General features: G+C 42.8%; 1 protein-coding gene across 2 annotated transcripts in view; it reads right to left on the bottom strand.

The window, feature by feature from the left end:
- Positions 1 to 12148: 12148 nt before the first annotated feature.
- Positions 12149 to 27317, bottom strand: part of LOC105690650 (neural cell adhesion molecule 2-like) — a 76879-nt gene continuing 61710 nt past the window's right edge. For both annotated transcript variants that reach the window (XM_020854943.2, XM_012408641.3), the window contains exons 3-6: positions 26167 to 26339; positions 16137 to 16292; positions 15303 to 15636; positions 12149 to 12673 (exon numbers count right to left, since the gene is read on the bottom strand). In XM_020854943.2, coding sequence (XP_020710602.1) covers positions 12534 to 12673; positions 15303 to 15636; positions 16137 to 16292; positions 26167 to 26339 — 803 coding nt within the window. In that variant the 3' untranslated portion in view covers positions 12149 to 12533. The remainder of the gene's footprint in view (positions 12674 to 15302; positions 15637 to 16136; positions 16293 to 26166; positions 26340 to 27317) is intronic.

Here is a 27317-nt window from a genome sequence, read left to right as displayed (position 1 = left end):
AGTTATATAGCGAGAAAACGTTTATTCATCAAGAAAATTCTACTCACATACAAGTTGATTGAAAAATGTGCAGATAGACTCCACATTTCAGCTCTTTTGTTACCCGGGCCTTTATTGTCGGGCAATATATCATCTTCTCCTAATAACGATCCAATAATACGAAACGTCTCCGAAATATTTTCCTGAATATCGTTCGATCCGGCCGACATATTTCGGATGCTAGGTATACTTTTATCCCGATTTTACTTGTATTAGATTACGTTGCGCATTATTGGACATTCTCAGTTTACCAATGAATGGCCAGAGGGATTTAGAAAGCAGATTTGAATCAAAAGCAATGTCATCAAAATCTGTGCGACGATGATGAACAATATATTCATGATACTGGGAATAATTGATTGTTTTTGAAAATTACCTTTTATCTAAATATAAAAATGGAATTTGGACGAATTTCGTGGAGGACTCATGCGGTTGGAACGAATGAGAAGTTCGAAATGAGTGTTGTAAGGAAAGGACAATAAACGAGACGCATTAAGAATAATAATTGCATGCTAACTTCTAACTGCTAACTCCTTCAGACTGCCAACGCGTCTCGTTTATCGTTAAATCATCGTTGAATGGCTGTGTCAGTTTTTTGAGGTAAACACGCCGTGGATCATAACAGATCGCGGCCGGTCGGTGCGATCCCCCCCCCCCCCCCCCCCCCCCCCACCTCTGCTGTGTCGCTGATGTAAATTCGACCATTGATATTTTGCGCGAACCTGAATCAAATCGCGCAATGTTTACATCCTCCACTTATGAACACGGTTTGTGTACCGGGTCTTTTGGACGAGCCGCAGGCGGTCATAGATGGAAATATCGAAGGGTCCCCTGCTCGTTATGTTTACGCGATGAACATTCGGAGATTTAATTCAACGATATTTGTGAAAGAGTAGGTTGAATTGAAGAGAATTTATGAGATATACCCACCTGTTGAATATTGTTCGTACAGGTACGAATAAGCGAACGGAAAAGATCAAACAGCATACGCTTTCGAATCGAATTCATTACGACCGTAAACAAGTCAAATTCTGCGGAAAATCAGATTTCATGATTCATTGATGAATATCAATTCATTATTCCGGTTCAGAGTCGCGGGATATCATTCCGTATGACAAATAAAGATATATTACGGAATCAATATCATACGAACAATTCTGATGCGATGGTGTCATTATCACAGAATTCTGGCTCACCACATTCGCCCGCTGTTCGACGAGCTCCATTATGTACGAGAATGAACACCTTGAGTTTATGAGCACCCCGACGTTTCAATACATGATGAATTACGCTGACCAGTGATTCTTCCTAATTACATTTTATACATATATTCAATCGTTCCCAGATTCGGCAGCACATACTCCATCCGCATAGGTAGATCATCGAGGAGCGAGGGTAGCGATGCCATTTATGATCCAACCATTTTTGATATTCTGCTTGTGAGTTAAAAATTTCTTCATGAATAAATAAATAGAATTTCGGAAAACCACGATTAGAGCCGAAACCTACGTGGCTACAATTTTCGGGAATCCGGCTATGATCTTTCATAATTACAAATGGTCGACAACTTGCCCTAAACGTGGCGCAGTCTCCTTCACACGTCTTGCCTTGACAACCGTTCTGTAGAGAGTGATACGATTTTACTACGTAATTTCAGTAGTTTCGGTACTCATCGATAAGGGCCGATATCACCCTATATTAGTCCGTATCCCCTCAGATTGAGAAAGTGAAGTTATGCACGAATAGGGAGGAAACTGAATTTAATAGCTACGCAACAGTTTCGTAAGTTCTGCGATCATTCTCGACATATTGGCGACTTTTTATTAGATGTGGGGTAGTTAGCTATGATATGTAAGATGATTCTCAAGTCACGATATTTTATATGGAAGTTTTGATCTAAAAGTTCCGTTGAATCATCCTTCGGCGTAAGAGAATCTTGAGGGGAGTTAAAAGTTTAATTCGATTTTGAGGTAGCCGGCAGAACTCTTTGGCTCCTTGGCTGTTCCGCAACTGCGGGGATGGTATAAAACTAAAAGACAATTCACAACTGCCTTGGAGCTATCCTATTAATTAGTAAAAATGCAGGTTTGGCTACCCTAAACTTTTAGGTGGTCCGGAGAATGGCGGATAGATAAATATCCCCGTAACCTCATTTGCGCGCGGGCGTAGCTTCGAGCGGTTTCGAGTTGGTGGTTGGAAATGCTAGTCGCGTAGTTTCAAAGTTTCGGCAGCTCTACCAGCTCTTGGCGTCTTCCGACGCCGTTTTATCTATTCGCCCCCTCCGCCTCCGCCACCGCCCCCGTCACTCTCTCTTTCTCCTCCTTCTCTCTCCGGTTCTCTCCCTTAGCTACTCGTCTATCGTCCGTTGGTTCATCTAGCTTTGCGGTATCGCAACGTTGCAGAAACTCGCACAACGTTGCAAGCGACAGGGATCACAAGATGTACTGCAGTCTACACACAAGTAGTTATACCCTACATAAGTATAAGCGCCCCTCGGTAATGAGAGATCCCCGGATCCCCTTGCCAAGGCTTTACCACCGCAAATCCAGTTGTCACTGTTGCCCAGAAGTATGCAACCTTGCAACCGAAGAGCACCGACTTTGACAAAGTGACAAACTCGAAGCGGAAGACCAAATGATACAGATTAAATGAGGATATCGGTTATCGTGCAAGGAGAATTACCGCCGAGATTCTCTGGCTAGGAAACTTGCCACAATCGCTCGACGATTCTCAGAACTAATTCCACGCTCCACGATCTCGCGATTGTACATTCTTCAATTAAATTACTCATTGCCCAGTCACCTTCGAGGGAATCTGTTATTCCAACGAATTTGACGAGCTCAAAGTACGTTTTTTTTTCATTGTTCAGACTTACTCAAACCTCCTTGAGCGTCGTTATGTGCCACCTGTCCTTACGATATGGAACGTATTCCGTGCCAACCGGAACAATTTTTTATTTCATTGCAGCTTCCTTTCCGTGATCGTATTACGGTGTCTATTAGAATTTATTTTATTCACCAGGTACAGAGACTTGGAGAAATTTCAACGTCGGCATTATATTTTTTGAAGTCCTTGAAGATGTGTCACAGAATTTTTATGAAATTCAAAGCTTGAAAGCGAAGAAGAGGCCCTCTTCGGTTATCTTTACCATAAATTTAACGTCCGTCATAGTCAGTCGATGTGTATTACACCTGAAACGTTTCTGCCCCGATATGCGAATGGCGGACTCGCGGTGGTTGAGGGATTCGCTAACTTTATGGCACATGATACATTTATAATGTATGGACACATTACCGTAACCAGCTGCTGCGAACTTGCGGGGGTACGAAACTCACTAATTTCGTAACTGGTGGGGTCAAACGATTTTCTACACGTGCCGATTGGAGAATAAGCTTGACGAAATTCGATGTACATACGTGTAAACATACGGTTCCTAGGGTAGGTACTAAAGAGACCAGGCACCGATCCCTTCTCCTCAGCCGTTCAGATCAGTTCGAACTTATTTATATTATAACAATAACCCTCTCCCACTCGATTCTTGATACCCAGTTTGAAGCCTCTGGCACTTCACTCCCCAACGCTCGTCGATCCTTGATATTAAAAAAAGGAAAATTAAAAGGCAAACACCTACCATCTCGTAGATTTCCATAATCAACAAATATGCAGATATTCGACCCGCTTTAGTTATGATATGTATTTGTACGCGGCATGAATAGGATAATATTGTAATGAGGATCTTGGCGTCCATTAGTAAACTATTATCTTTGAAACTATTATTGTGCGGCGGTTCAAGCAGCGCGGTGAACGAACGGACGGGTTGATGGAAATTGAGGGTGAGCGAGGATCAAAGCATAGCGGGATGCTCTAAGGTTGGTGTACGCACATATAAAGAGAGGATCGAGGTGAGTAAGAGGGGGACATTCGAGCATAATTCGAGGATCACGTCAGATCGTACATTACCCTAAGAACAATGCGAGATATGGGAAGGGAAGACGAAGGTGTGTACACTGGTATATGTATACGTACGTGTACACGCAGCATCTCGCGCATAATCTGCGGGGATCTTCCAAAATTCTCTGATCCGAGAGTCCCCGCGCGAAGGCGTCTCCCGCTGGGATCCTTCGGCGTCGAGATATGATCCTTGGGATTAACTTTACCTAAATTGGAACGGCGATAGTGTGGGACACAGGTAGGCGGGTATTACATAGGACTTCGTATACGGGTATTACATGCACGTACGCAAGTATGTTACGTGTACATATGTATATCCCGCGTGTACGTGTATACCTTGGAAGACCAGTTGGAAGAGAACGCTCCGGTATGCACTAGGTGGTTGGGCACATGTATATCGATTCGCAATTGGATTAGCTCCGTACGAACTTGGAATAAAAGTCGAAGCGCAACTCCGGCAGGGACTACCTCTTTACCCGGATTATACCGCATTCGAACCTCCCCCTATTACCACCACGAATAATTGATTCCTCGATCGATCAGCTACGCGATTTGGTTTCACCTGATTCACGGAATGGTTTCCGTTATTATTTTCCATTCGGTTGACGAAGAAATATGATTATTTCAGATCGCGGATGTGACCTGATTCTTTCGGCCATCGGACGCCCCGAGAAGCAGTAACGAAATAGCCCTTGAAATGATTTGTCGTTAAATGTTTTCAAAAATGAGTATTGACTTGAAAAGTTATGCGTACTTGACCCACGATATCCTTCTGGACGTGTTAGCCAATTTTGTTTTTGGCGCGAACGTATTCCTTGATAAAATTGAAGATCGATAACGATTTTGAATGGGGAGGATTATCGTATACATTAGTTTTCGACGAAATAAAAAAGAAAATTTGATCAAAAGTGGGACTTTTTTTTCTACCTTCTCAGGATCCCTAGTTGACAATACAATTGTATTGTTAATGAATTTCACTGACTATTAAGAATCTTTTCTCCTTCGTTTGTTTTTGCGACAATATTGTAGAGAGACGTGAAAACTGAGATTTCTAATTAACGTTCAAGCTTTCAGAAATATATCAAGAGTTAGTTCGGAATTTAAAAGAGTCCGTGTCCAAGTCAGTACAGGCGTCGACTGCGATCTTCGGTCAACGGTACGGGTAACAGTCGGGAGATTCAAATATGCGAATATACAAACCGCGGTTCGGTTGCTTTCCGCCTCGCCTTGATTGACACCAAGGAATGGAGAAATTCGGAGGCGGGACCAGAAGCATCCTGGGGGAAAGGTAATAAAGCACAATTATCATTTATATTACCTGAGGAAGCCCACTTCGCGCAAAGATATCATGAATATTGAACGCCTACCCATACCTGTGCCTACCACCTGCGAGGTCTACCACCTCCCTTGTATGATTCATGTATACATATGTTGTGTCTACACTAGGCCGTATGCATTGGACTGTTGTCCACCCGATGGAGCAGACATTATCGATCAATCCTATCAATTTTGTCCGCTTTCGATTTTCCTCTCCAGAACTTTTACCGTAATTCGAAAGTTAAAGTCAATAATTTTGCCGCAGAAGCGGTAAGTTTTCGCGGACCTTTCCTTATTATATACTCCGTATAAATATTATAACTCCGCGAACGTTGGTTAATTCCTGAAAATTGATAGGGTTCGGGAACACCTGAGTCAGAGTTATACCGAATCTTGGCGGATATTCGGTGGTGTGAGGTCGACGTCAACGTTGATGAGGTAACGATCGTCGTGTCGGTGAGACACGATCGGATATACAGGTTTACGTGTGAGTTAGGAAGAAATAAACGGGTACATCGCGTCGCCTTTTCTCCGTTGGGTGTACGAAGAATTTTCTCTTTGTTTCTGAGAATTCTTCAATTACGTCAAGAGAGAGCTGATTCGATTAGTGTTCCGGCAGTCCTCGCAACCTGACCTGATATAGAATTATACACCTATACATCTATACATGAATACACAGAACGCGAAAGTTTAATTAAATTGAGTGTGAAAGCTTCTCAACGTGAGAATTTCTTCGATCGTTCGATTTTCCTTCTACGATTCCCAGCAGACGAGCGCGGCGGTGTTACGTCAAACCACGTCGCCCCGACACTTCCACGAGCTCAGAAAATACCTAAGGAATACTTTTCCGGGCGGGCGCTGAATTAAGAATATAATAATAAATGAATAAATAAATGGATAAGGGAGAGAATGAGAATGAGAATAAAACTTCGTTTCGAAATTCCCTAGGAAGTAGAGAGAAGGTGAAAGCATTCGCAGGCGTTCGATTGTCAACTGTCAATGCTGTGATTAAAGGAACAACTGTAGGAAAAAAAAAAAAAAGATCCCCACGTTTCATCCGATTCGTAAAATCGTATAATTTAGAGGCAATCCCGCCATATTATCAGAAAATAAACCGGATTTTGATGAAAACTCAATTTCTCCCATCACGAGTATCACATTACATCCGATTTGAAAGACCACTCAGGATCAATTTCAGCCATTCAAAGCTCATCGTTCGTTAGAAATACACGATTTATAAGCGAGTCGCATTTGACCGGTAAAAAAAATATACGTAAAAATCCAAACGCGAATGAACTTTGAACCGCTCAGTTGACTTTATATACTATAATCACTACCGTCTGGGTATTAATTAATTAAATTCCGTCAAGTGTCGTACGTTATTTCGATAACGAGCGTGCTCTTCTTTTCAACTCGCGTTTTATAATGTTTCTAATTTTTTTGTTTCACATTCTTTTACTTCTTCTATTATTTATTAATTTTTTTTTTTTCCCCCCCGTTCATTATTCATTTTCAGTCGTTTACATTTTCATCACTTTATTTGGTCACGTATTAAACGCAGCACGGGTCTCAACTTTCCCGTGCAAATAATGTGTTCCCGCACAGTACGTCATAGTTATACAGGCGCACAGATACGTAATCCTGCACCCTTGCACGGTTTCATTCGCTGCGCGTTAGCTTCAGCTTAATGACTTCGTTGGCCGGCAGGTTTCATTCGCTACGAATATAAGTGGGAGACCTTTTGTTTCATTTGGATTCGTAAATATAATTTGTTAAATTGAAACTCCTCTGGATATCTGCGTATTCGGGCGTAGTATGCAATTCGTATGAATACATGTATGATATATCGTGTACATACCAACCGTATATGTATAAGGTGTGCGAATACCTACATACGTGCGGCATGTGTAGCCGGAATGAGGATCCCTTCTGCAGTATATCACTCTTCAGTAAGACGAATCTGTATTTCCTCTGTAAACCATCTGGGAAATGATCTAGCTCATTTTTCACGGCGAATTGCTTCGCTTCGCTGTAACAGAATTTCCAACAACGTGTTTCACTGTTTTAGATATATATATATATATAAATGTATATATATATATATATATATATACTTTTCTACAAATACGTGCCCGAACTAGGTGTATATTGTACGAGGAGATTCCTCGCTAGGGTGCGGACGTACAAATTTCAGGAGCAAAACCGCTCGTAGCTTATTTTTCTTTTGTTATGACGTCGGGTCAGCTGCTATCGATAAATTCCATCTCCAGAGTTGGACGCACGCGGTACATCGCATATCGTTGAAAGAAATGACTTTTTTCAAATCAAACTGTACCTATACTAAGGTAGTAGAGTTACGAGTAACAAAAGTACGTACAGGTATATGTGGCACTTTCGTCAAGAAGAATTGAAAAGTTGAAAAAAACAAAAACAAAAAAATTGCTAATGCAAGCGATACGAGCGATGCGATAAGCGGAAAACTCGAAGAGTCAAATTACACTTTTGCCCAGAGGGATTGGTACTCACTTGCTCTTGTTTGCTCTGTGAGGAAAACGTACGTAAGCGAGGAAAAATTTGAGGAACGAAAGGAGAAATAATGAGAACGAAATGAACGGTAAATTCAGGAATCTTGAGAACATCGATTACTTATTCCGGATTGTGTCGCTGTACGCTAAGGTAGAACGAGAGCACGTAAGATTTCGTAATGCTTTTTGTAGTATTGCGCAAAAATCGCATTCTGGTCTCACGGCAATCGTTCGCGTTGAAAAATAAAAAAGAACACCTCGAATACGTTTGTCAAAACGAAAGAAGTCTGCTGAGAATTACTTTCTCGTTTTGACACGTGTACTTCCGTATACTTCATAAAAATATCGATCATTAACTTTTCCGTACTGCTCGTTAAAAACGAATTCACCTAATTTGTCCTTTTTCTACTTAATCCCGTTGCGGGTGAACAACTCCTTTAATACTTATTGTTAGTGATTCGAAGAGAAATCTTCCTTAAATTCGCGTTCGGTATAGCCGTTATACCTATATATATATCAGGTGATTTGGGCTCTGCAATGAACGCGGTACATACGTTACCTTGGACAGGGTTTGGGGATCGTTTGGCTGCTTTTAGCGACCGATTCCCAAGGGCGCAATAAACTACATTAGAGAGGGCGGCACTGCGCGTAAAACTAACTCAATAGCTGCCCACCACCAACCAGGTTTGGTAAAAGTGAAAGCTCAGCAAATCCAGAGGTCCTGGGTCTGACCTATTCCGACCGCAATTCTACCGGCCGATATCACACGCGTCACATACGTATAACCCTCGCTCGCGAGGACGTTTCCGTCAAACGCACACTCGGATCTCCCCCCCTTCTTCCTTCTTCCCTCTCGCGTTACCTTCGCGATAGCCGGGCGGATCCTTTCCAGATGCCAACGGATACAGACGGGTCTCTTCCTATTAATGGCATGGGGTGCTCACGGGGTTCAAAGAAAATGGAAGAAATATGAAAAATGAAGAGAAAAAAGCACCGACGATACGAGCATGTAGAAATAGAGAGAAAGAGAAAGAGGGAATTTTTAAAAATCACCCCTACCGAGGACTCGAGGCGGTCGTGATTCCATTTCTTTGTTTACACGTGGTGGCCGTGTGGGCATTCGAATTTCCGATCATTCCAAAATACTCGCTCGAGTAGATCCCTTGTCTGTCGGTGAGGCGTAAAACGGAAACGCTGCAGTAGTAGGTAAGTCAAGCTTGCAGGGAAATGAGAATGAGGATTGAGGTGAACGTGCAGGCGAGAAGTTGACATCGGGGTGAGATGTGAGAAGAAAAACAATTTCCGGAATGCGATTGACGTTGTAGCGGAGCCAACGGGGTCTTCCTTTCGTGGTAACCTCTGCCGTGAGCCGGCGAGACTAGGAGGTCTGATATCTCCTAATTAAATTGTCTACCGCTCCGTTGCCCTCGAAACGAATAAAACCTGTTGGTTATACGTCTGCTGCTGCGCCTCGCCGCGAGTCGCTTCTTCTTCTCATTTCGTTTCGTTATTTATTTTGTCTCTTCGAGAAGAAACCCGACGCGTGTATCACGGGTGTCCTCGATAATGTAGGTTCAACCGTATAAAACGGTGAAAAGTTGCCTACCGATCTACGTGATGTGTGAAAGTTGATACGAAGAGCGATGGAGTCGAGGGTAAATACAGTGCGTTGCCATTGTTACGGCCAACGGCTTTCCGTAACCATAATTATTCCGGGTGCCTAGCGGCAAGCAACCAGGTTTACTGCGGTTTCAAGATCGTAGACACACCGTACACGCGGTATTAAACGCGGTTTACGAAGAGTAAACGCGGGGCGTGCGTGAGATGCACGCTTCGAGCATACACGAGTTGTATACGCTGGAAGGATGTAGGGAAGACCCGGGAGGAATGGCGGGAGGAAAGGGGAGGGGGGGGGGAGGAAAGGGAGACAAAGAGGCGGATGGGAGAGAAAAAGCCAGATTTGCCAAGGGTTTGCTTTTTCAAGGAAAAGGCCCTCGCGTTCTGGAGAACTGAGTTTCAGGTTACCTCTAGACTCGCTGCCGCTGCCGCTGCTAAAGTGGCTCTCTTCTTTCCACCCTCTTTATATTTTCTCCCTCTAACGGAACGCGACCGCTCTTTGTAACTGCGTTAGTTGTCTGCCCTGTCTGCGTGATAAAAAATGTATCCGCCCCGGGCTCGCACCGGAGTCCCGCTCTACGTTCTCTCTTTTCGCATCCCAACAAACTCTCGTACTGTATCTAATATCTCTCGCGAATTCTCCCCCCCCCCCCCCCCCCCCCCTCCCTTACGCGCAAAGAGCATACCCTATAGGTTTTCATTAGGATGGTAATACTTTTGCCAGATATTTCATATCTCACGCCGGTAATCAACTTCTCATACCGGGAAAACAAAATCCTCGATTTATTCCAAAGAGAGATATGCGGTAAATGAAATATTCCGTACTAGTTCGAGAATCTACGAGATTCGTTTTAATTTTAATTTTTTAATTTTTTTCATCTCATCTAGTGAAGTTTGACCTATTTATTCGAGAGCTGTGTCTTGAATTTTTTTGAGCCAGACTCTTCCCTATACCCCCGGAAATCCGCCGGGAGTCCTACTTGATCTATAATCAAGATGTATTATACTTCACTGTAATTAATTTCGAAAAATTTCGTTTTTAAAACTGTTAAGCTTGCTCGGAATTAGTCGAGGATTTTCGCCTCTGGATCCCTTCTTCGCCGACAAACTCAACTCGCCCGGCTAATAAATCTACCATTTCCCTTCGGGATAGACGAATTGAGGATATAACACGAACGCGAATCACGAATTATCACTATATATTGCAATGATTGAACAGCCGTTCTCAATTTTTCACCCCTCGTCTACTTCCTTCCGTGAAATTTTGTTGCCAGTTCTTCACCTCGTAATCAATTTACTGCTCTATATATCGTTTAATTTAGTTTCATTTCGTTTTGTTTTCGCCGTTCCATCCGCTTCCGTTTTGCAGCAACAGCAGCAGCAGCAGCAAAGGTTGGTAGTGGAACTGTACTGAGAATTGAGAAGAGTTACCGGGCCAGCAATATATCACTTTATTTCACTCGTGTTTCAATTTACCAGCCGTAAAAGAGTTTCGGGCTTTTATCGTAAAAGTTTTGCTTCTCCATTTTCGAGAGGTAAAAATAAAATGAGGAGCAACCGAGTCTCGCCATGATAAAAAAGCATCAATGGGCCTGGAAGTAGGATAGCTACGTACGTACCTTCCCCCTTCGTTCAACTGTTCGAAGCATCCCATCAATTTCCGGAGGAAATATCTCCGTCCGCCATTGACCTCGGCCAACCTTGTTCGGTTTAACCAGGCTGAAACTGAGGTGGATTCGAGCTAACTCAACTCAAACTAATCTTGCTTCACAAGCTCCAAAAAACTTCGACACGGAAATGTCACGAATGATCAAATGTACAGCGTATTGAACATCCACTTGATACTTCACTCTCCACTTTCAAACTCGCTTCCTTACAGGGGTGTGACGCCTGATTCCAAGTGACTGATTGTTACGCGAATTTTCGTCGAACAGGGCTGGTGCGTATATCGCGACGTTTCAACTTTTTTCATCCTAACTGGAAAGTTCCTATTCGAGTTACTCAAATTGCTGGTAAAAGTAAATCTTTTCCAACCCCTGATCTCGAGTAAGGGGTTTTCTCATTTTTGTTTTTCTTTTTTTTTTTTCAAGTCTGCGGGTTGAAATGATTTTAGCAAAATGAAAATTGTATATCGTCCGTTGTTATATACTCATATTTCAGAGATGGTTCGTTAACTTGTGAATACATATATTTGTTTGACGAAGAGAGATGTTCTATTGTTCCAAAGTTTAAATTCGAATAAGTGACTTGATCAAAGTTGTAATTGACCTCATTGCGGAAGCGCTCCGACGATGACTACGAGCTTGTCGTTTGAATAAGATGGATTTCGTTTGCACGAAATTTCATATAAAAGGATAACCGATCGTTATCGTGGGGTAGTTTCGTTTGATTCCATTCTAAATTGATGTAAAAAAAGCGTCACCTGACGCCCGCTAATTAATCAACAAATTGTCTGGGGCAATAACAATTACGAAAAGAGAAAAAATAGAATTGCAAAAAGTGGAAAAAACGACGGAAGCCTGCGGGTGAATTATTGAGTCGCGTCCGTACATATAATTTGGACTCGTCGCGTCGTCGCTCGTTCGGTTAGTTACTAACGTCATACCGATTATAATCTGTCGATCGTCATCATCATCATCATTATTATCATTATTAATGACAACCCTTACGTTCGGGAGAATTATTATTCCGTTATTACATCGGTTCGACAGTTGGCATCTGTTTTATTAAATATTTATTCTTAATAATAATTTATAATCATAATTTGTCCGGTATTTACATGGATTTCTCATTGTTTTATTTGGGATTAGGTTACGACGAGCACATGACTTTATGATCTAGGGGTTACGTCTCTTCAGACGAGTTTTCTCTTGTTTTTGCAATAAATGACGATGAGAGTTTGCTACCCGTTCGCGAATCGCGTGACCCTCCAGACGACGAAATCAACCGCAAAACCTCTCGCGGATAACGCCATTTCCGATCGGACAACTGCAAGGTGTTTCTCGTCTTTGGTGAAGTTTCGTTCTCTGGAGGATCGCCGAGGATTCGCTCGGGAATGCGACCCCTTCAATTTCAGCCTCCCTTTCACGTTGGGTAGAGGCTCGTAAAACTGGGTATCCTCCAGCTGACGGTCGCCAGCAAAGAGACGAGGAAGTTGCTCGCCAGGATAGCCGGGCTCAAATTTCGCCGATCACCACCGTGCATTGCGGCCGGCTTCTCTTCCTCTGAAATCAAAATGAAACTCCCTTCATTCTTGGCACTCCTATTTTCTATAAAATGTACGCATACATGCGAAATTCAACTGTTGATACGCTGTATCGAAAAAAAAATTGAATGAAATTTCCGCACGCATCGCTTCTGCAAATATTATAAATACGTACATGCAGCTTGGATTGATTGTTTTTTGTTTCTAACAAAGCCTGTTCGCCGAGTTCATTATTCAATACCCTATGGCATTCTATGGTAAATGAAGCAGAACTTTTGTCCCGCTAAAAATAAATCTACGACTATACCCTATTATACTTGTTTTACAGACTTTCGTTACGTAAATACTGTGCACTCATCGAGCGAGTAGAGCGCAATAACCGTTGACGTCACGAACAGGAGTCTGTGATTTAACAAAAATAATTCGTTACCTTAATTGGAAAAAAAACAAAGAATTTTCGATAGCCGATTTATTTCAAAATTGGCTGATTTCCTTCATTCGTTTATCTCATTTCATTCTCTACTCTCATCTACGCTCAACAGAACATCTAAAATCGACGGCGTATAACGCTACAGAGATATACGAGAGCTACATAGGTATGATAGGTATGCACGGGTTGGCTCTCTCGGGGATAAGCATCGCCTCCCGGATCTCTCGTTGGTCCCGATCTCTTCGATCGGGGAAAATTTTATCCGGCGAGCTCCTGACAATGCGAGTGAGATCCCCAAATTGGGATGTTTCGCGACTTCGGATGACGACGGAGGGAGGTAGTTGCGAAGTGGAAATTGGAAGACGCGAATACAATAGGAACGGAGGGGGGGGGGGGGGGTTGAGATTCGGTGTCACAACACATTTGAACATTGATTAGGTTTCGGGCGGCATCGACGAAAGTGGTGTAGGCGAATGAAGAACGAAGCTGTATGGGTGTATTTCTGCAAATCGAGTACGTAATACCTGGATGGTATTCGATGTCGTCTCTGAATGGGCCTTCGGAGCATCGTACTTTGTTTGAACTCTCGTACGCTAGGCGCCTATGCCTCGATTTCACTAATTGTCAGTCACGTCTTTCGGATCCCTTCAAGAGCGTGATCCGATTACCGGAATCCTCGGGCGAACGAGGTAATTCAATGAGTCCATCGAACCTCATCCGATTAGCTTTCGCGGTTTCTCGAGAATTTCACCAAGTGATTTACTCCGCATAAAATTCTGGTATTCATATTTTTCACATTGATTCGTATAGGTTTCAACACGTGGGAGCTGTAGTCGTGTTCGAGATGCGTAACGAATCAAGGTAGCCGCACAGCTACGAGGTGTTGCGGTAGATCCGTATAATCTGATCGAAAACCTCTTGAACTAGTCGCGTCGCGTGGCCCGAACTTCTCTCACGAATATTTTGGCAAAATAGGGCTACGCGGTTTTCTGGGCGTCGCGACGACGCCGCGCCGTCGACGTGGGTGTTTATCGGTTACGGCGCGTATCACGCGGGTAGGTATTATACGTATACGTGGTACGCATCCGCGCTGCCAAGTTTCGCGTATTATACACGAAGGTGAAACAAACATGTTTTCCAACGGGAATGCTAATTCGAAAACCCGATACTTGGCCGTGCTCGGCCCTCGCTCAGGACCCCCTTTATATACCGGGTTATGTACAATTTTTTACAATCCTCGTTCAATGGGCAATGAATGGGAAATTGTTGTACGCTAGGTCGAAATTCACCCTCGCGAGCGCAACTTGGTATATTCAAATTGCCGGAGATATATTTCATCTCGGTTTCATCGTTGCACGCCATAATACAGTGGGAGGGGGGGGGGGGGGGGGGGGGTGTAGTCTGCGGCGTCGTTCGTTGTTCGAATATGGCTGGTTCGAGCAATAAATGCCAATTGAACAGTTTCTTTCTCCTTTCTTTCTACTTCGATTTTTTTTATTTTTATTGTTTCAATAATGATTTGTAGACTCGCATAAAGTTCAAAGTATTCGACAAATTTTTCGGCTACTTACGGATGCCGCCCACTCGTAAAAACGAGATGGGTCCTGAAATTAAACTGACGTAATAAAAAGAAATGAATCGCGACCTGCATCGAGGAAATTCGAATGTAAAAATTATACATTCTGTATATGATATTACATAACGATTGTTACATCGGACAAACGACATCGCCTTATCGCGTGAGTCGAATAATAATTTTTGATAATTACAATTTTACATTCCAACATGAATTAACCTGACCATTACGAAGATCGATTGATCACCGGTCACAATGTTGTGCTCGAACTCGCTCAATTTCAAAACCGTGAACCGGCTCAAACAAAATTTTTTCTCATCCAAACGTTCGTGTCTACCTATCGCAACTTTTCAGACAAAGTACAGAAATAAAAGATGAACACAAGAAGAGAAGGAGAAAAAAAAAAAAAATTTGGAGAGAATAACGATACCGCTTTTGACCTCAATTCAGAAAATAATTTCATAGTTGACGACCAAACATTTGAGTTAATCGTATAATACGAGTGCTTTTCGTTCCTCGTCTGAGAAACGTAACTCTCAGTCTCCTGTCATAAAATTATTCAAACATAATGAGAATCGCGGGAGAGTAGGTAATTAAAAAACTTCCGTCGCAATCTCTGGCACCGAGATTACATTTACTGACCTTCTATAACGTGAACGACGACGTACGCGGATCTGGCATTGCTGGGGGCGCAAGTGTAATTGCCACCGTGGGAGGGTTTCGTTTTGTTTACTATTAGAATCGACCCTGTTTTCGTGGCTTCGACTTTGACGCCGGGTTCGGCGTCGTAGTTTATCATGCGACCTTGGCGATACCAGAAGACGTATACGGGCGGTTCGGTGGCCAACATCAGCTGACATTCCAAGCGAAGACTTGAGCCCTGTTTAACGTGAAGATCCGGCGCCCCAGGTATGAGCGAATAGGCTTCGGTGATCTTGAGGCGAGCGAAATTCTGCTGCACTGGATGAGTGGCCACCTGAAAGTGCCTTTCAAGATCAGTCTGAAGTTTCGGCTATTCACCGCGATAGAAATTTCATACTATGTGCTTCGTCTGATTTAAAACGTTCATTAATCGACCTCGGCTGACTGATGGTCTTGCCGTTCGAATTCTCCGCCTCTCGCATTTATACGCAGCTACCGTGAAGGACGTTTGCAAAGTCGTTACTAAAATCTCCGGTGAAAAAAAAAAAAAATAAAAAAAAATAACTGAGAAATGAAAAACAAAAATGCAAAAATGCATACTGGTATTAACTTATGTCCCTCATGGACCTCGTTTGACATTTTCAGCGGATTAACCTTTCGCGATCTAAGGCCGCGAATGACCAATATATACATATACATACATATATATATATATGTATAGTATAGGTATATGTCAGCTTTAATGACCCGTAGATAAGTCACGCGGCTAATCTTTTTCTAAATGGTATTTAAACGGCCGCATTTTGCAGCGATATCTTGCTGAGGGAAAATCACCTGACACTCGTAAACCCCGGCGTCCTGTAGAGTAACACCCCGAATAAGAAGGGCCCAATCGGAAGTGGATGGCCGGATCACAAAGCGAGTGTCCACGGAGTGAGTTGCGGCTCCAACGGTTAGAAGTTGGCGATCCTTGCGTCTGATCCAAGTCACCTGAAAAACGTCAACGTGTTCTCTTATAAAGTATTGGAAACGTCGATCGAATTCCCCTTCAACTCCGAGAAAGAGACGTCTTGAGCTTTTGTAACCTGAACGAATGTACAGGGTGGTTCGTAAAACCAACCAATTTTGAAATGCGAATGAAAACAAGGTGCACGAATGAATTATGGAAGGTTCCTTCCCTCCCCCTCTTCGCCTTCTTATTTACATATCGTGAAAATGAAGTCTTCCTTCTCCTTCTCCTTTCATTCACGTTTTATTAACAGTTTGGAAATGTATTTTTCGACTGCCTTATACTTCACGTTAGCGAGTGGCAACATGTTGAGCTCTACTTCTCATCATTAGTTTCAAGTCCGACTATAGGTACTCCGGAAACCTATCCTCGCACAAGTTCGAACTGAGCAGGTCGTGGTCATGCCAAGGTCGTCGATTGCTCTGGAAATTCCCTTAGAATTCGGTGAAAGATATCGATACAAAAATACAAAGGGGTCGATCGATACGTTAAACTGTCAAAGAAAAAAAAAAAAAAAACGATCAAACTATTAAATTTCAACTGTCGAAATTTCTATCAAAATTTGCATCACTCTTTACAATTCACGAGCGAAAGTATTCGTCCCCTACGAACGACCTCCGAACATGAATGTTTGTGCTCAAAATTTTTCCCCGTAATTGGACATAGATTTCCGAATGCGACTCGAAACTGACAGAGTTTACCTTAAAACTTTACCACGCCGCGAATACAAACCGCATTCGTTCCAAATCGGTGTACACCTTATATACATATGTACCGCAGTGACCGATTCAGATTCCTCGATCAATAAATTCCTGCAACAACGAACGGGTCTTCGCTTCCGTACTGTAGTGGCGAGTCTGGAGAGGTATACACGTAGCGGTATAATATACAAAGCGTCTTATTCCATGCGTCTAATTAGAACGTCGTACGTAGGTATAATGTCTCCCGAGAAAGCAATTCTCTGGCAATATAATATCCCAGTCACTAACCCGTAATCTAGGAAAACCCTAATCCCCATCCTGTTACGTTTACTTATTCTCATAATTCTTAATTTACGTAATGTTTTTTTTCTTTTTCCCTAGTTTTTTTTCTCGCTAGAAATACTTTCTTCTACTTCTGTTAATCACCAAACGTAACTCACATCTAAATATATACAAGATTAAGGTGTACCTACGTTCAGAAAAAGAAATTTTCACATTTCCTGGAAGATTTTCCCTTTCATTCGGTGGTTACGAGGGTTTTCCCATTTCCCGACCTCTTAAAGAATTGTTTTTTTCTTCCGTTTTTTCTTTTCTTTCTTTTTTTTTCTTTTTTTTTCTTTTTTTTTCTTTTATTCCCTCCACACCCCCGTGTAAGCCCGCGTCGCTGAACCAGAATCAATCGAATTTCCTCCGTTTTTTTTTCTCGCAGTGTCGCCATGCAGCCTATGGCCACTTCGAAGTTCCATTATCCGGACAAAGATCTGTTCGAAGAAAGTAGGCTCACAATCGGTTTCCTGTGCTGCAGCTAAATATGGTGTAGAAATTGCGTGGATCATTCTTTAAAATGAAATTTTCCACCCTAGTGGATATCTTTCCGTCAGATCTTCGGGATGCTTCGGGAGATCAGATTCTTATTTCATTCAAGTCGAACGTTTTTAATTAGAAATAAAATGGTGTTGGTATAGGGAAACGTCCGCCACGGATACGGGTGACTCGTTGGTGATTCGTTGGTGACTCGTTTCGTCACGGCGGCGGATGGATGTAAATTTCTTTTTTTTTTTTTTTCCCGCCTGTCGTCAGGCACGCGAGATCGAAGAGGCCGAAGAAAGTTTCTTACCGGAAGTGTGCCGCCGGAGGCATTCATTCTCGTTATACGAATAGGAGTTCAAAAAAAGAGAGGAAGGGACACCGCGATGTTTTTCCCCAATGTTTTTTCATTTTCTCACTCAACCTTCCGCAGACGTACCGCGAACCATTGTTCTTTCGCTGTACCAACACACGCGGTATCCGCTAATCCCCATTTCACCTCTGCCCTTTCCTTATTCTACTGGCTTCAGCAGGAAAACCATTTACACGATCCTTGTTCCTCATTTTCATTGGGGGTGCAAAGGACGGTGGCTTGTGCGGCCTGCGGCGAACTTTGGGTTAGGCTGTCAGCTTGGTTTAGCTTTTAAATTACGAGTTTTCGAGGCGTTTTACGGTACCCCGAATTGTCGTACCTCGTATACTATCGTCGTATTACTAAATACCTGTATATCACGTGAGCAGAGTTGAAAAATTAAAATCGCTTATTGTAAAGCTTCAAGCGCCACTTATAGCACGTTAAGTATCCTCCGCTTAAAGTAGAAAACTTCAAGTTTTCTTGCTTGCTCTTTTATCGACAATTCAGCCCTTCGACAATATTATATAGCTATTAACTCGACCTCTTCCGTAACTCAAGCATTAAGTTTCTCGGTGAAATTGACCAACTTCGATATCGACTTTATCTTTCAAACTATACGGCGATTTACGATGTAACGTAGCGGAGAAGTGCGCACCGCAAGTATACGAATATCGAGTCGAAAAGTTCATTGTAATTGGTCGAATGGTAGGGTAACCCCGTGGTTACAACAGCTACGGAACAATCATAACTGTATAATTCAAACATTCCTCTCGAAATGACAAGTACTTTTCGAATCACGGGTATACCATCTATCCAGAGCGATGTGCTCAAAACATTTCGTCTTCACTCGTCCTAACACTCGATCGATATTTTCACTTAATTTTTTACCCTACCTCGAAATTGTACGTATTCAATTGTTCGAGTGAGTCTCCGAATACATCGACGCGATCGAACAATGATATAATGTAAAATACAACATAAAAGCAATTCATTTCATCATGAATCAATTATTGTTTTTCGTTTGTTTTATCACGAACCTCAATCTCTTCGATTCTTCGTCGTCAATATTTAATGTAAGAGAAAAGTCCGAATCCGAGGGAAGATGGAATACCGATGTTTGTCGCTTCTCCGAAACTTGCGACTAACAATTTTGTTCCTCAGAACGTTAAAAACCTTCGATTGACCTCTGGAAATATCGATATTTTCTTCAAGACTGAAATCACTCCGATGAATTGTTGAACAGTTGATGATTAAGAAATGTGGAAGGTGAAAATCGTGGTTGAATGAAAAAAAAAAAAAAAGAATTCGAAGTTTCTAGATTCTATCATTTTCAAGGCTTTCGAACAAGCGTACGGTCTTTTCGGAGTTTTACAATGCGCATATTCAAGTAGGAAAAAGCGTGAAATTTCCGGGTGGGACTGTACGAATTAGATTCGAAGAAGTTGTCGCCCTAATAGGTTTACACGGGGTGATTTTACGTTCGATATATTTCGCTTGAAGCAAATAGGGTCTGTTTTTTATTACCCACGGGATCTGATCTGCAAAAATCCTGCTTCGCTCTCGGTGCGATAAATTCCATCGGGTATTTCCGGTCTATTGAATCCAGGTTTAATCGTTGACCGATTCAAACGGAGCACTTCGCGGGGTTTCGCGAACCAAACGAAAAACGATCTTCCATTCTCGGTAATCAACCAAGCCGGATTCGCTCGCACTTGGTAGAGTCATCGAGATCCTTATACGATGCGACGCGCAAATAGGCACAATCGCGTGCATCGCGAGCGTGGAATCGGTTCGCGATTCGTGCGAGACGGAGAGACGATTTTCCCTCGAAAACTCGGCGGCCGTGAAATCCAAGGAAATCAAGTTTTACCCGGTGAAAAGTGAAAAGCAATTTCGTTTGTCCCACAGCAGGGGTCAATTTGGGAGATACTTTCGGCTCCGCGATTTTCCCTCGGCTCCCAAAACCGGAACACTTGATTCGTTCGATTGATCTCCTCTTCGCGAGGCTTGGAAAACACTCCCCTTTAAGTTTCTCCGCTTAGTACCCACTCGCGGAGGAGAAGTAGCGAGCAGCTGCCGTAGAAAACCTGCGGGGCATATCGAGCTGCCGACGAGTTCGCTTCATTTTTAAACATCGCATTTTCGGTTATAGCTGTGTATATATACACATAACATACGACGGCTCTTTTATTCTTCGAGAGGGGGCGCGAAACAGCGTGAAATATTCATAACTATTTTTTCTTCTCCATAGTTTCTCTGTTCATTTCGCCGCTCGAGTTTGTACGAATTCAAAATTTGTCGGAGGCTATCGAATCGTTCGGAATCGGGGTAAATAAAAAGAAATATATCGTCATCGTTAGTTGACAACTTCAGCCTCGTATCTCTGGCGTGGATATTTCCGTTCTCGAAAATTTTTTTCAAAGAGCCAGTCGACTTTTTCAAACAGACCATCAAAAAAAAAAAATAATCAACGCAGTGGTGAAAATTCGAATAACCGAACGAACGGATAAACAAAAGCATTGGTGTCATATGCGTACATTGGTATTCTTATACTTATTAAAACATTCGGTGTACATATATTTATACCGGTATCGTCTCCATCGACCCACGGCAATTTTGCCCATTTTGCCTGCGATCGTCGGAGACCGTGTGTCTCGCTTAACGCGACTCGATGATCGAATAATCCGGTTTAATTTTAAGCACCGATATACACCTGCCCTGAAACGTGGGGCTGCGGTCCGCGCCTTCGTGTAATTAATTTAGCCAATTGATGCTCCCCCTTGAGCTAATACTCCGTGGAATTACGTCGGCGTAGGGCGTGCCTATCTCGTGACTAGGTTATTCCGTTACGTAATTTGCACGAAACCTCTCCGGTCCGCCGGGTTGTAGTCGATTTACCCACAAATATCTTCATACCACAGAAATATCCTCGATGCCCAATATTTTCTTATAGATATACGGTGAAAATGAATGAAAATTTTACCGAGTTTCGGTGCAGAAATGGATCCCCGAGAGCGATAAATTGAAACGATGCAACCGTGGAGGAGAGAAAAGTGTAAAAAAACATTTTTGGTTCGGTGAAAAACGCCGCTTCCGAGGTACAAGTCGACAGCATACGTTGTCCGGTTATTAGGGGGTGAGGGTTGAATTCCGAGGGAAAGATTGACCTTTTGGTTGTCGTGTCGTTCGAGCTGGTCGGGTTGAGCAGCGGGGTCTTCCGGGTCCCTGTAAAGCTGCTTTATAGAGGACGTAATATCGTTTGTTATATCCATCTTTATTCGTACGGAGAGGTCGTTTACAGTATCTGACGTAAGCTCGTAAATTTTCACCGTGACCCCCCCCCCCCCCCCATGCAGTGCGAGCCCTTCCTCAGACGGAGGTGGTGGGTATAGCCGGTGAGCAGGATTATGCTCGACTGTTTCGTTACAAGGAATCACCGAAGTAAAAATCTCGAACAAAGGAATGCTGGAGGTTCTGCAGGCTGTCGCTCGTTTTTACCTCTTTTCATTTCTCCATAGATAAAATAGGGGTATATAGGTGTGTGTACATACATAACATGAAAAAACACATACCCGTATAAAAGAATGCAAGACCGTGAGCGGTAGCAACAGCTGTGACGCGAATCACATCAGACGAGTATTTGAGAGGACTGGAAAAGGCAAATCGGCGCGGTGTGCGACGATACAAAGCTTTTCTTTCATTTTAGCCAGAAATGGTCTCGACGTTATCGCGATTTGAACGCATGCGACGCTTATTTCTCGAAGCAGCTGCTGGTTGACGAAGGAACTCGACGATATAAAATCCTCGTTTTTATATACGTCGTCAATTCCAAACGATTTATATACGCGATATGTCGAAAAAATTTTCACCTTCGTCGCATCGATATACGACGAACTAACGACTAGAGGGTAACGAAGAATTAAACACCACACCGATTGGAGGGTTCGAAATTTCGGGTCTACCGAGGGGAGAATCGCCCGATACCTTTACAAATCAGTCGGTACGATTAAATATCGACTGGTATTCTTAAAATCCACAGGTTGAGTTGATCCGATGCGGATCATCCGGCATAATGCGAAACCGATCCTCCTATTCATCCTTTATCCTGTACGGGCAAAGCCTCACTCTCGGCAGCCTCTTATGTATCCATATCAGAGTGTCAGTTAAAATGATTTACATCGTTAACGCGGGACTAATAGGCGAGACGAGCGTTAGAGACGAACCGTAAGCTCGACTGAAATGTCTCGGGGCAAAGTGAAACGATATTACGTTCCTCGCACAAACTTAACCAGCTATCTCGTAGAAGCAAGAATGTAGCGGAGCGCAACTGATTGTAAGATTATAATTAGTTTGAGTAGAAAGCTTCGCATCATCCCCTAATTTTGACTGGTTTTTCATCCACGATTATAGCAAAAAAATTTTTTGAAAATTTCACTTCAGTGTTAACGTGTTCTTTCCAATTGTCGGTCAAATGGTTGTTTCTCGTTTTCATTTTAATGAGAAACGTTGAATAATTCGACCGTTAGTATAGGTATATATAACTAGCTACCTTGCATTCATCCTTGAAAGCACCCTTACACAAGTCTTTTCCTTTCAACGAAACTGATTGAGCGATTATCCTATCATCCTCTACGTAGAATCTCTGCTCGTATCGCATTTATTACACTAATTGTAAGCTCTACTTCCGCCGGCGAAAGACAGCGTCAATCTTATATCAAAGCGGCAAAGTGAAACATATCTATGGTGACACTTACAAACGGAAAGCACGTCTGCAGTGATCGCATAAACGCTCTCAGCAGAATCAAGCTGTACAGTCACGGCGTTATATTTCTCAATTGCATCGTAGTTGCCGTCAGTTCAGTTTTTCAATTTCACCACGTTATTAATACGTCCAATATAAATAAATAAATTTCAAAGTTAAACTCGAGTCGTCGCATGAGCTGAATTGTTCAAATTTATACCCGATAAAATAACGGTTGCAATAAATCGATGCGTATCTCGAGCAATCTCGTTCGCATCGACGATGCCCTGAGATGTTGATCATTTGGAAGTTTGAAAATTGCTCGATTTTCGGGTGGCTGAAATTCGAAAGGAATTTCGTTAAATTACCAGCGCTTTGTACCACCGTCGTTGGGGATCGTCGTCGACCCGGATTGTCCGATGAGTTGCACTTCCGCAGCAAAAGTCGTCACGTTTTACCATTCCGAGATCGCGCGCGAATAAAATTGAAGGCGAACGATAATTATCGCACGCGGACTGCTGAAATCCGGGGTCGAATTCCTCGGTTCGAAGGGGCGTGGAGAAAGGATTTCGATTCAGCATTCCAGATTGAGCTAGGTCAGGCCGAGCGAAGGGCTGATACGCTGAGGTAAGCTGTTGGAGCATGACCTAGAAGATCCTTTGGAGCTTTGCGCTTCACGCTTTACGCTTTACGGTTTTACGCTTCCGGCCAAAGCAACATTTTGTTACGAAAGTTTGCCGGAATCAATACTAACCCCTGCAGCAGTTTGCCCGGAGCATCAGCCTTCTCGGTCGGTCGAAAAGCTCCGCCGCTCCCGAAGTCTTTTTTCGAAGAGACGCAGATGAATTCATCTTTTATTCATGTTTCTTTGAACAAAACGGACGAAATGTTACTCCCTGTGTTTTTCTCGACTACGGACTATTGCTCCCCGAATAACTCGATGCTTAATTTTTAATCATTAGTTCTTCACCCAGTCATTTTTCGTTGTAACCTCTTTTTTTTTTTTTCTACCTCCTCTCTGAGATACATTTCATTTTTTGTCTTCCGATTCTCTTCTTTATTTCCACATGTGTACACGCGAGTACATACAACTTTCATCCCCGGCGTTATTCGAGAAGCTCTACTTCATCTATTTGACAGAGCCAGTTCGCTTCAACTATTTCAAGTATCTTCAGCATTTTCTCTCCGGTTTCCAATCCTAACGCCGGTGCAGCTTTGGAAGCAACGTCGTCACAAAACTATATTGTATTATAGCCAACAAAAGCGAGTCAGTTATTATGCGAGCATATACATACTTTCATGGGGCTTGATAGCTGACGGAAAATTATTTTATTACTTTTCGTTGAGTTTCACTCGACTCTTTCCAAAACTTTTCCCAACAGTTTTCAATATACAGGGTCTAGAGTCCCACTCGACGACTACGTGCAACGCGCAACGCAGGGAAATATACAAGTTTAAACTTAATTTTGACCGCGCTCTTCGCGCTCCAAGTTTTATATTCTCTCGGTACACACGAAGTGTGTACGTATACATATACAATAACAAGTTCGTTGCCCGTACGATTTTATTATCCGTAAGAAAAATGACCGAGTGCGAATGACTTTTTTTTTTTTTTCTTCATTTTCAAACTCATCCCGCGTCATACGTGATACAAAAAATTTTTCCACGAGAAGAGACATCGTTCGAAAATATCTCGCGAGACATATCGCTTGGGACGCAAATATCGCCAGGCAAAAAGAAAAATGAGAGTTTTGAGATCGCAGCGTTTTCTAGTTTCTAGGAAAAGTTGTTCATCTTGCGAGATGTGCCGCGTAGGCATGTATAGAAATGAAACCCGGGAGCTTCTGCGGCTTAACGTCGGTATAATATCAAATATTCTGAGATATTCCGGGCTGGAGCTGGTAACGCTTGCGGTGACTGAAATATGCGCTTCAAAACGCGATTCGGAATGCGAATCAATTTAAACCGTAAAAGAGAAACCAGCCAGTCGACCGACCCTAGGTCGAATTTCAGATTCCTTCCTTATACCGCGATAGAATTCGCAGTACCAGCACCACGGGTTCGGGTTTCGCAAATCATCAGCATAAACCAACCGACCGACCGAACGAGAACCTAGACAAGAATATCGCTCTACTCGTCATAAACCAACAAACGAAAATCGTCGTCTTACGAATATATACCCTCCTCTACCTGATCGAAAATTCTCTCCGAAATTCAGACATGCGATTGATATCATTTCACTCCCTGTCCGCTACTCCGGGGCCGTTGCTTTCATTTTTATAACATTCCTACGTTTTCGAATAACGCTGACAAGCAGATAGTGCAATACCATTGAAAGTTTTCGCTTTAATTCTGTGAAGCGATTTTTTTCGTATGCCGAGTTCACTCGCAACGCGTAACGGGCCACCAGAGCGCCCCATGGTTTTCGAGGCTTGGGAATATAAAGCGCTTGATATTTTTCGGATCGATCATACGCCGAGATAGCCAAAAATTGCGACAGCTACGTATAGATTGGTCACCGAAACTGACGAGTAATTTTTCATCCCGTAAGCCGCTATTCGCAAAGGTGCGTCTCTGTGTACACCGGTGTGATTTCGCTGTGGACTCTTTCAATATACCTTCTCCGATTCTGATATCTGTACGTTGTACGGCACGTACCTCTTCGCTGTAAAAAAAAAAAAACTGTTTCAAAAATGCAAATACCGATTTCGCCGATCGAGACCCGGTCTTTTCGACGATCGTGCAGACGGCCCAGCGGCTGCTTCGTGGAAGAATTTTCTGTTTCGCATTCGCCTCGTAATCGGCCCACGAGGCTTTGGAAGCTGCAGACTCTACTCACACCCCGTCTCAATTTTTCCACAAAGAATCTCGTTTTCGAGCGAGTCAATATTTAAAAAGATGTTTCATTCCCGTCTATACTTTGCAGCGTTTCGTATGGAACGTACACACTCGCTCCGCTGTTTTTCATCCAGATACAAGAAACTTGCGTCGCTTTTTCAAAATTTCACGTCTGCACGAACTCTCATCGATTGATACTCCGCTAGTTTGACCCGAACGTTTCCGACCGATTCGGCATCGGATTTTTACCCGGTAACTGGGACCGGTACACAACCGTTCAACAAATTCATATTTCGTTTCGATATTCAACGTCAAAGACGTCTTACCAAACAATTTTTCTTAGACTCGGTTTGCCTTCGAAAAGTTCGGTACTAACACCGAATGAATTATTTTCAAAAATTTTTGACACTCACTATTCCTGCTCCCGGATCCGTGAGCCTGCACGGCAGAGTAGCCGTGCCTCCGGTCTGCGCCAGAACCTCCTTTATCGGTCCGTCAAGAACCTCTTCATTTTTTCCATCGGGTCCGTTCAACTCAACGGGCAAATTATTGGCACTAGAATCCTGCTGATGCCTGGCATCTCCCTCTGCGACAGTATCAAAGGTTATCAGTGTCGTAGTTTTCGTTAGTTACGACTGAAGAACTGGAGGAACGGAGGGACGGTATTTTATTTAAAATTTTCAACAGAAAATCGAAGGAAAATTGGTTTTCATATACATATACATATAGCAGGTGAAATCGGGTACATGGATGAAACGTGAGGAATTTCGCAGTCAGATTTACGTCGTTCGATTCTATTCGGCTCGGGTTAGAAATAGTTATTCATGGAGCTGAATTAACTTTCAATCAACTTGTGATACGGGTATATCGACTTTGGCCCGCTAATCAGACATTCCCAACGTTCTTCTCTCCGTACTGTTTTAAAGACATCCGATAACGTAACGCAGGTACAGATAGAGAGAGTATTGGAAGGATGTAATAATTCCAGAATAACTTCGAACTCTGTAAGTAAAAATTTTAGCAGAAAATCACCCATCGAGTTGTCATTGGACTCGCGTCCGATCGTTACTGTATTATATCGAGGCGGAGAAGTACTTAATCTTCGACAAGTTCGAAGGTGGAAACATTCCGGTCGACTGTTCGAACGTTTGGCGTTGGAACGAGACCTCGAAGATTAATACGACCGCGAACCCCGAGTTTGGTCGAGGCGTTGCCGAAGCAGCATTGTGTATTTGTAAAGTAACAGTTATAATCGCTTATAACTTGTGAGCGTCTGCATAGTTGATTGTTAGTTTGGCGATTACATGGATATGTGGTCATGTCTGCGGTTCACTTTCCAGGGAAAATATGCAGACCCGAAACTTGTTATGAATCTACTGCGCACATATCTTTGTTGTGAAAAAAAATCATCGATAACAGAAACAAAAAGATCCAAATCAACTATTTTGTCAAGTACATGTGAATTTGCATCTTGCACAGACGTACTTCAGAAGAGTGGAACGAACATGTAACGAACCGGATTACCAATTGAAAGAAAGAGAGGAGGGTTGAAAAAAAATTCGGA

This window comes from Athalia rosae, chromosome 1 (assembly GCF_917208135.1).
Source record: "Athalia rosae chromosome 1, iyAthRosa1.1, whole genome shotgun sequence".
In the NCBI taxonomy this organism is placed as follows: Eukaryota; Metazoa; Arthropoda; class Insecta; order Hymenoptera; family Athaliidae; genus Athalia; species Athalia rosae.
The sequence above is the reverse complement of the archived record's forward strand: the minus strand, read 5'-3'. Positions and strand labels throughout refer to the sequence as shown.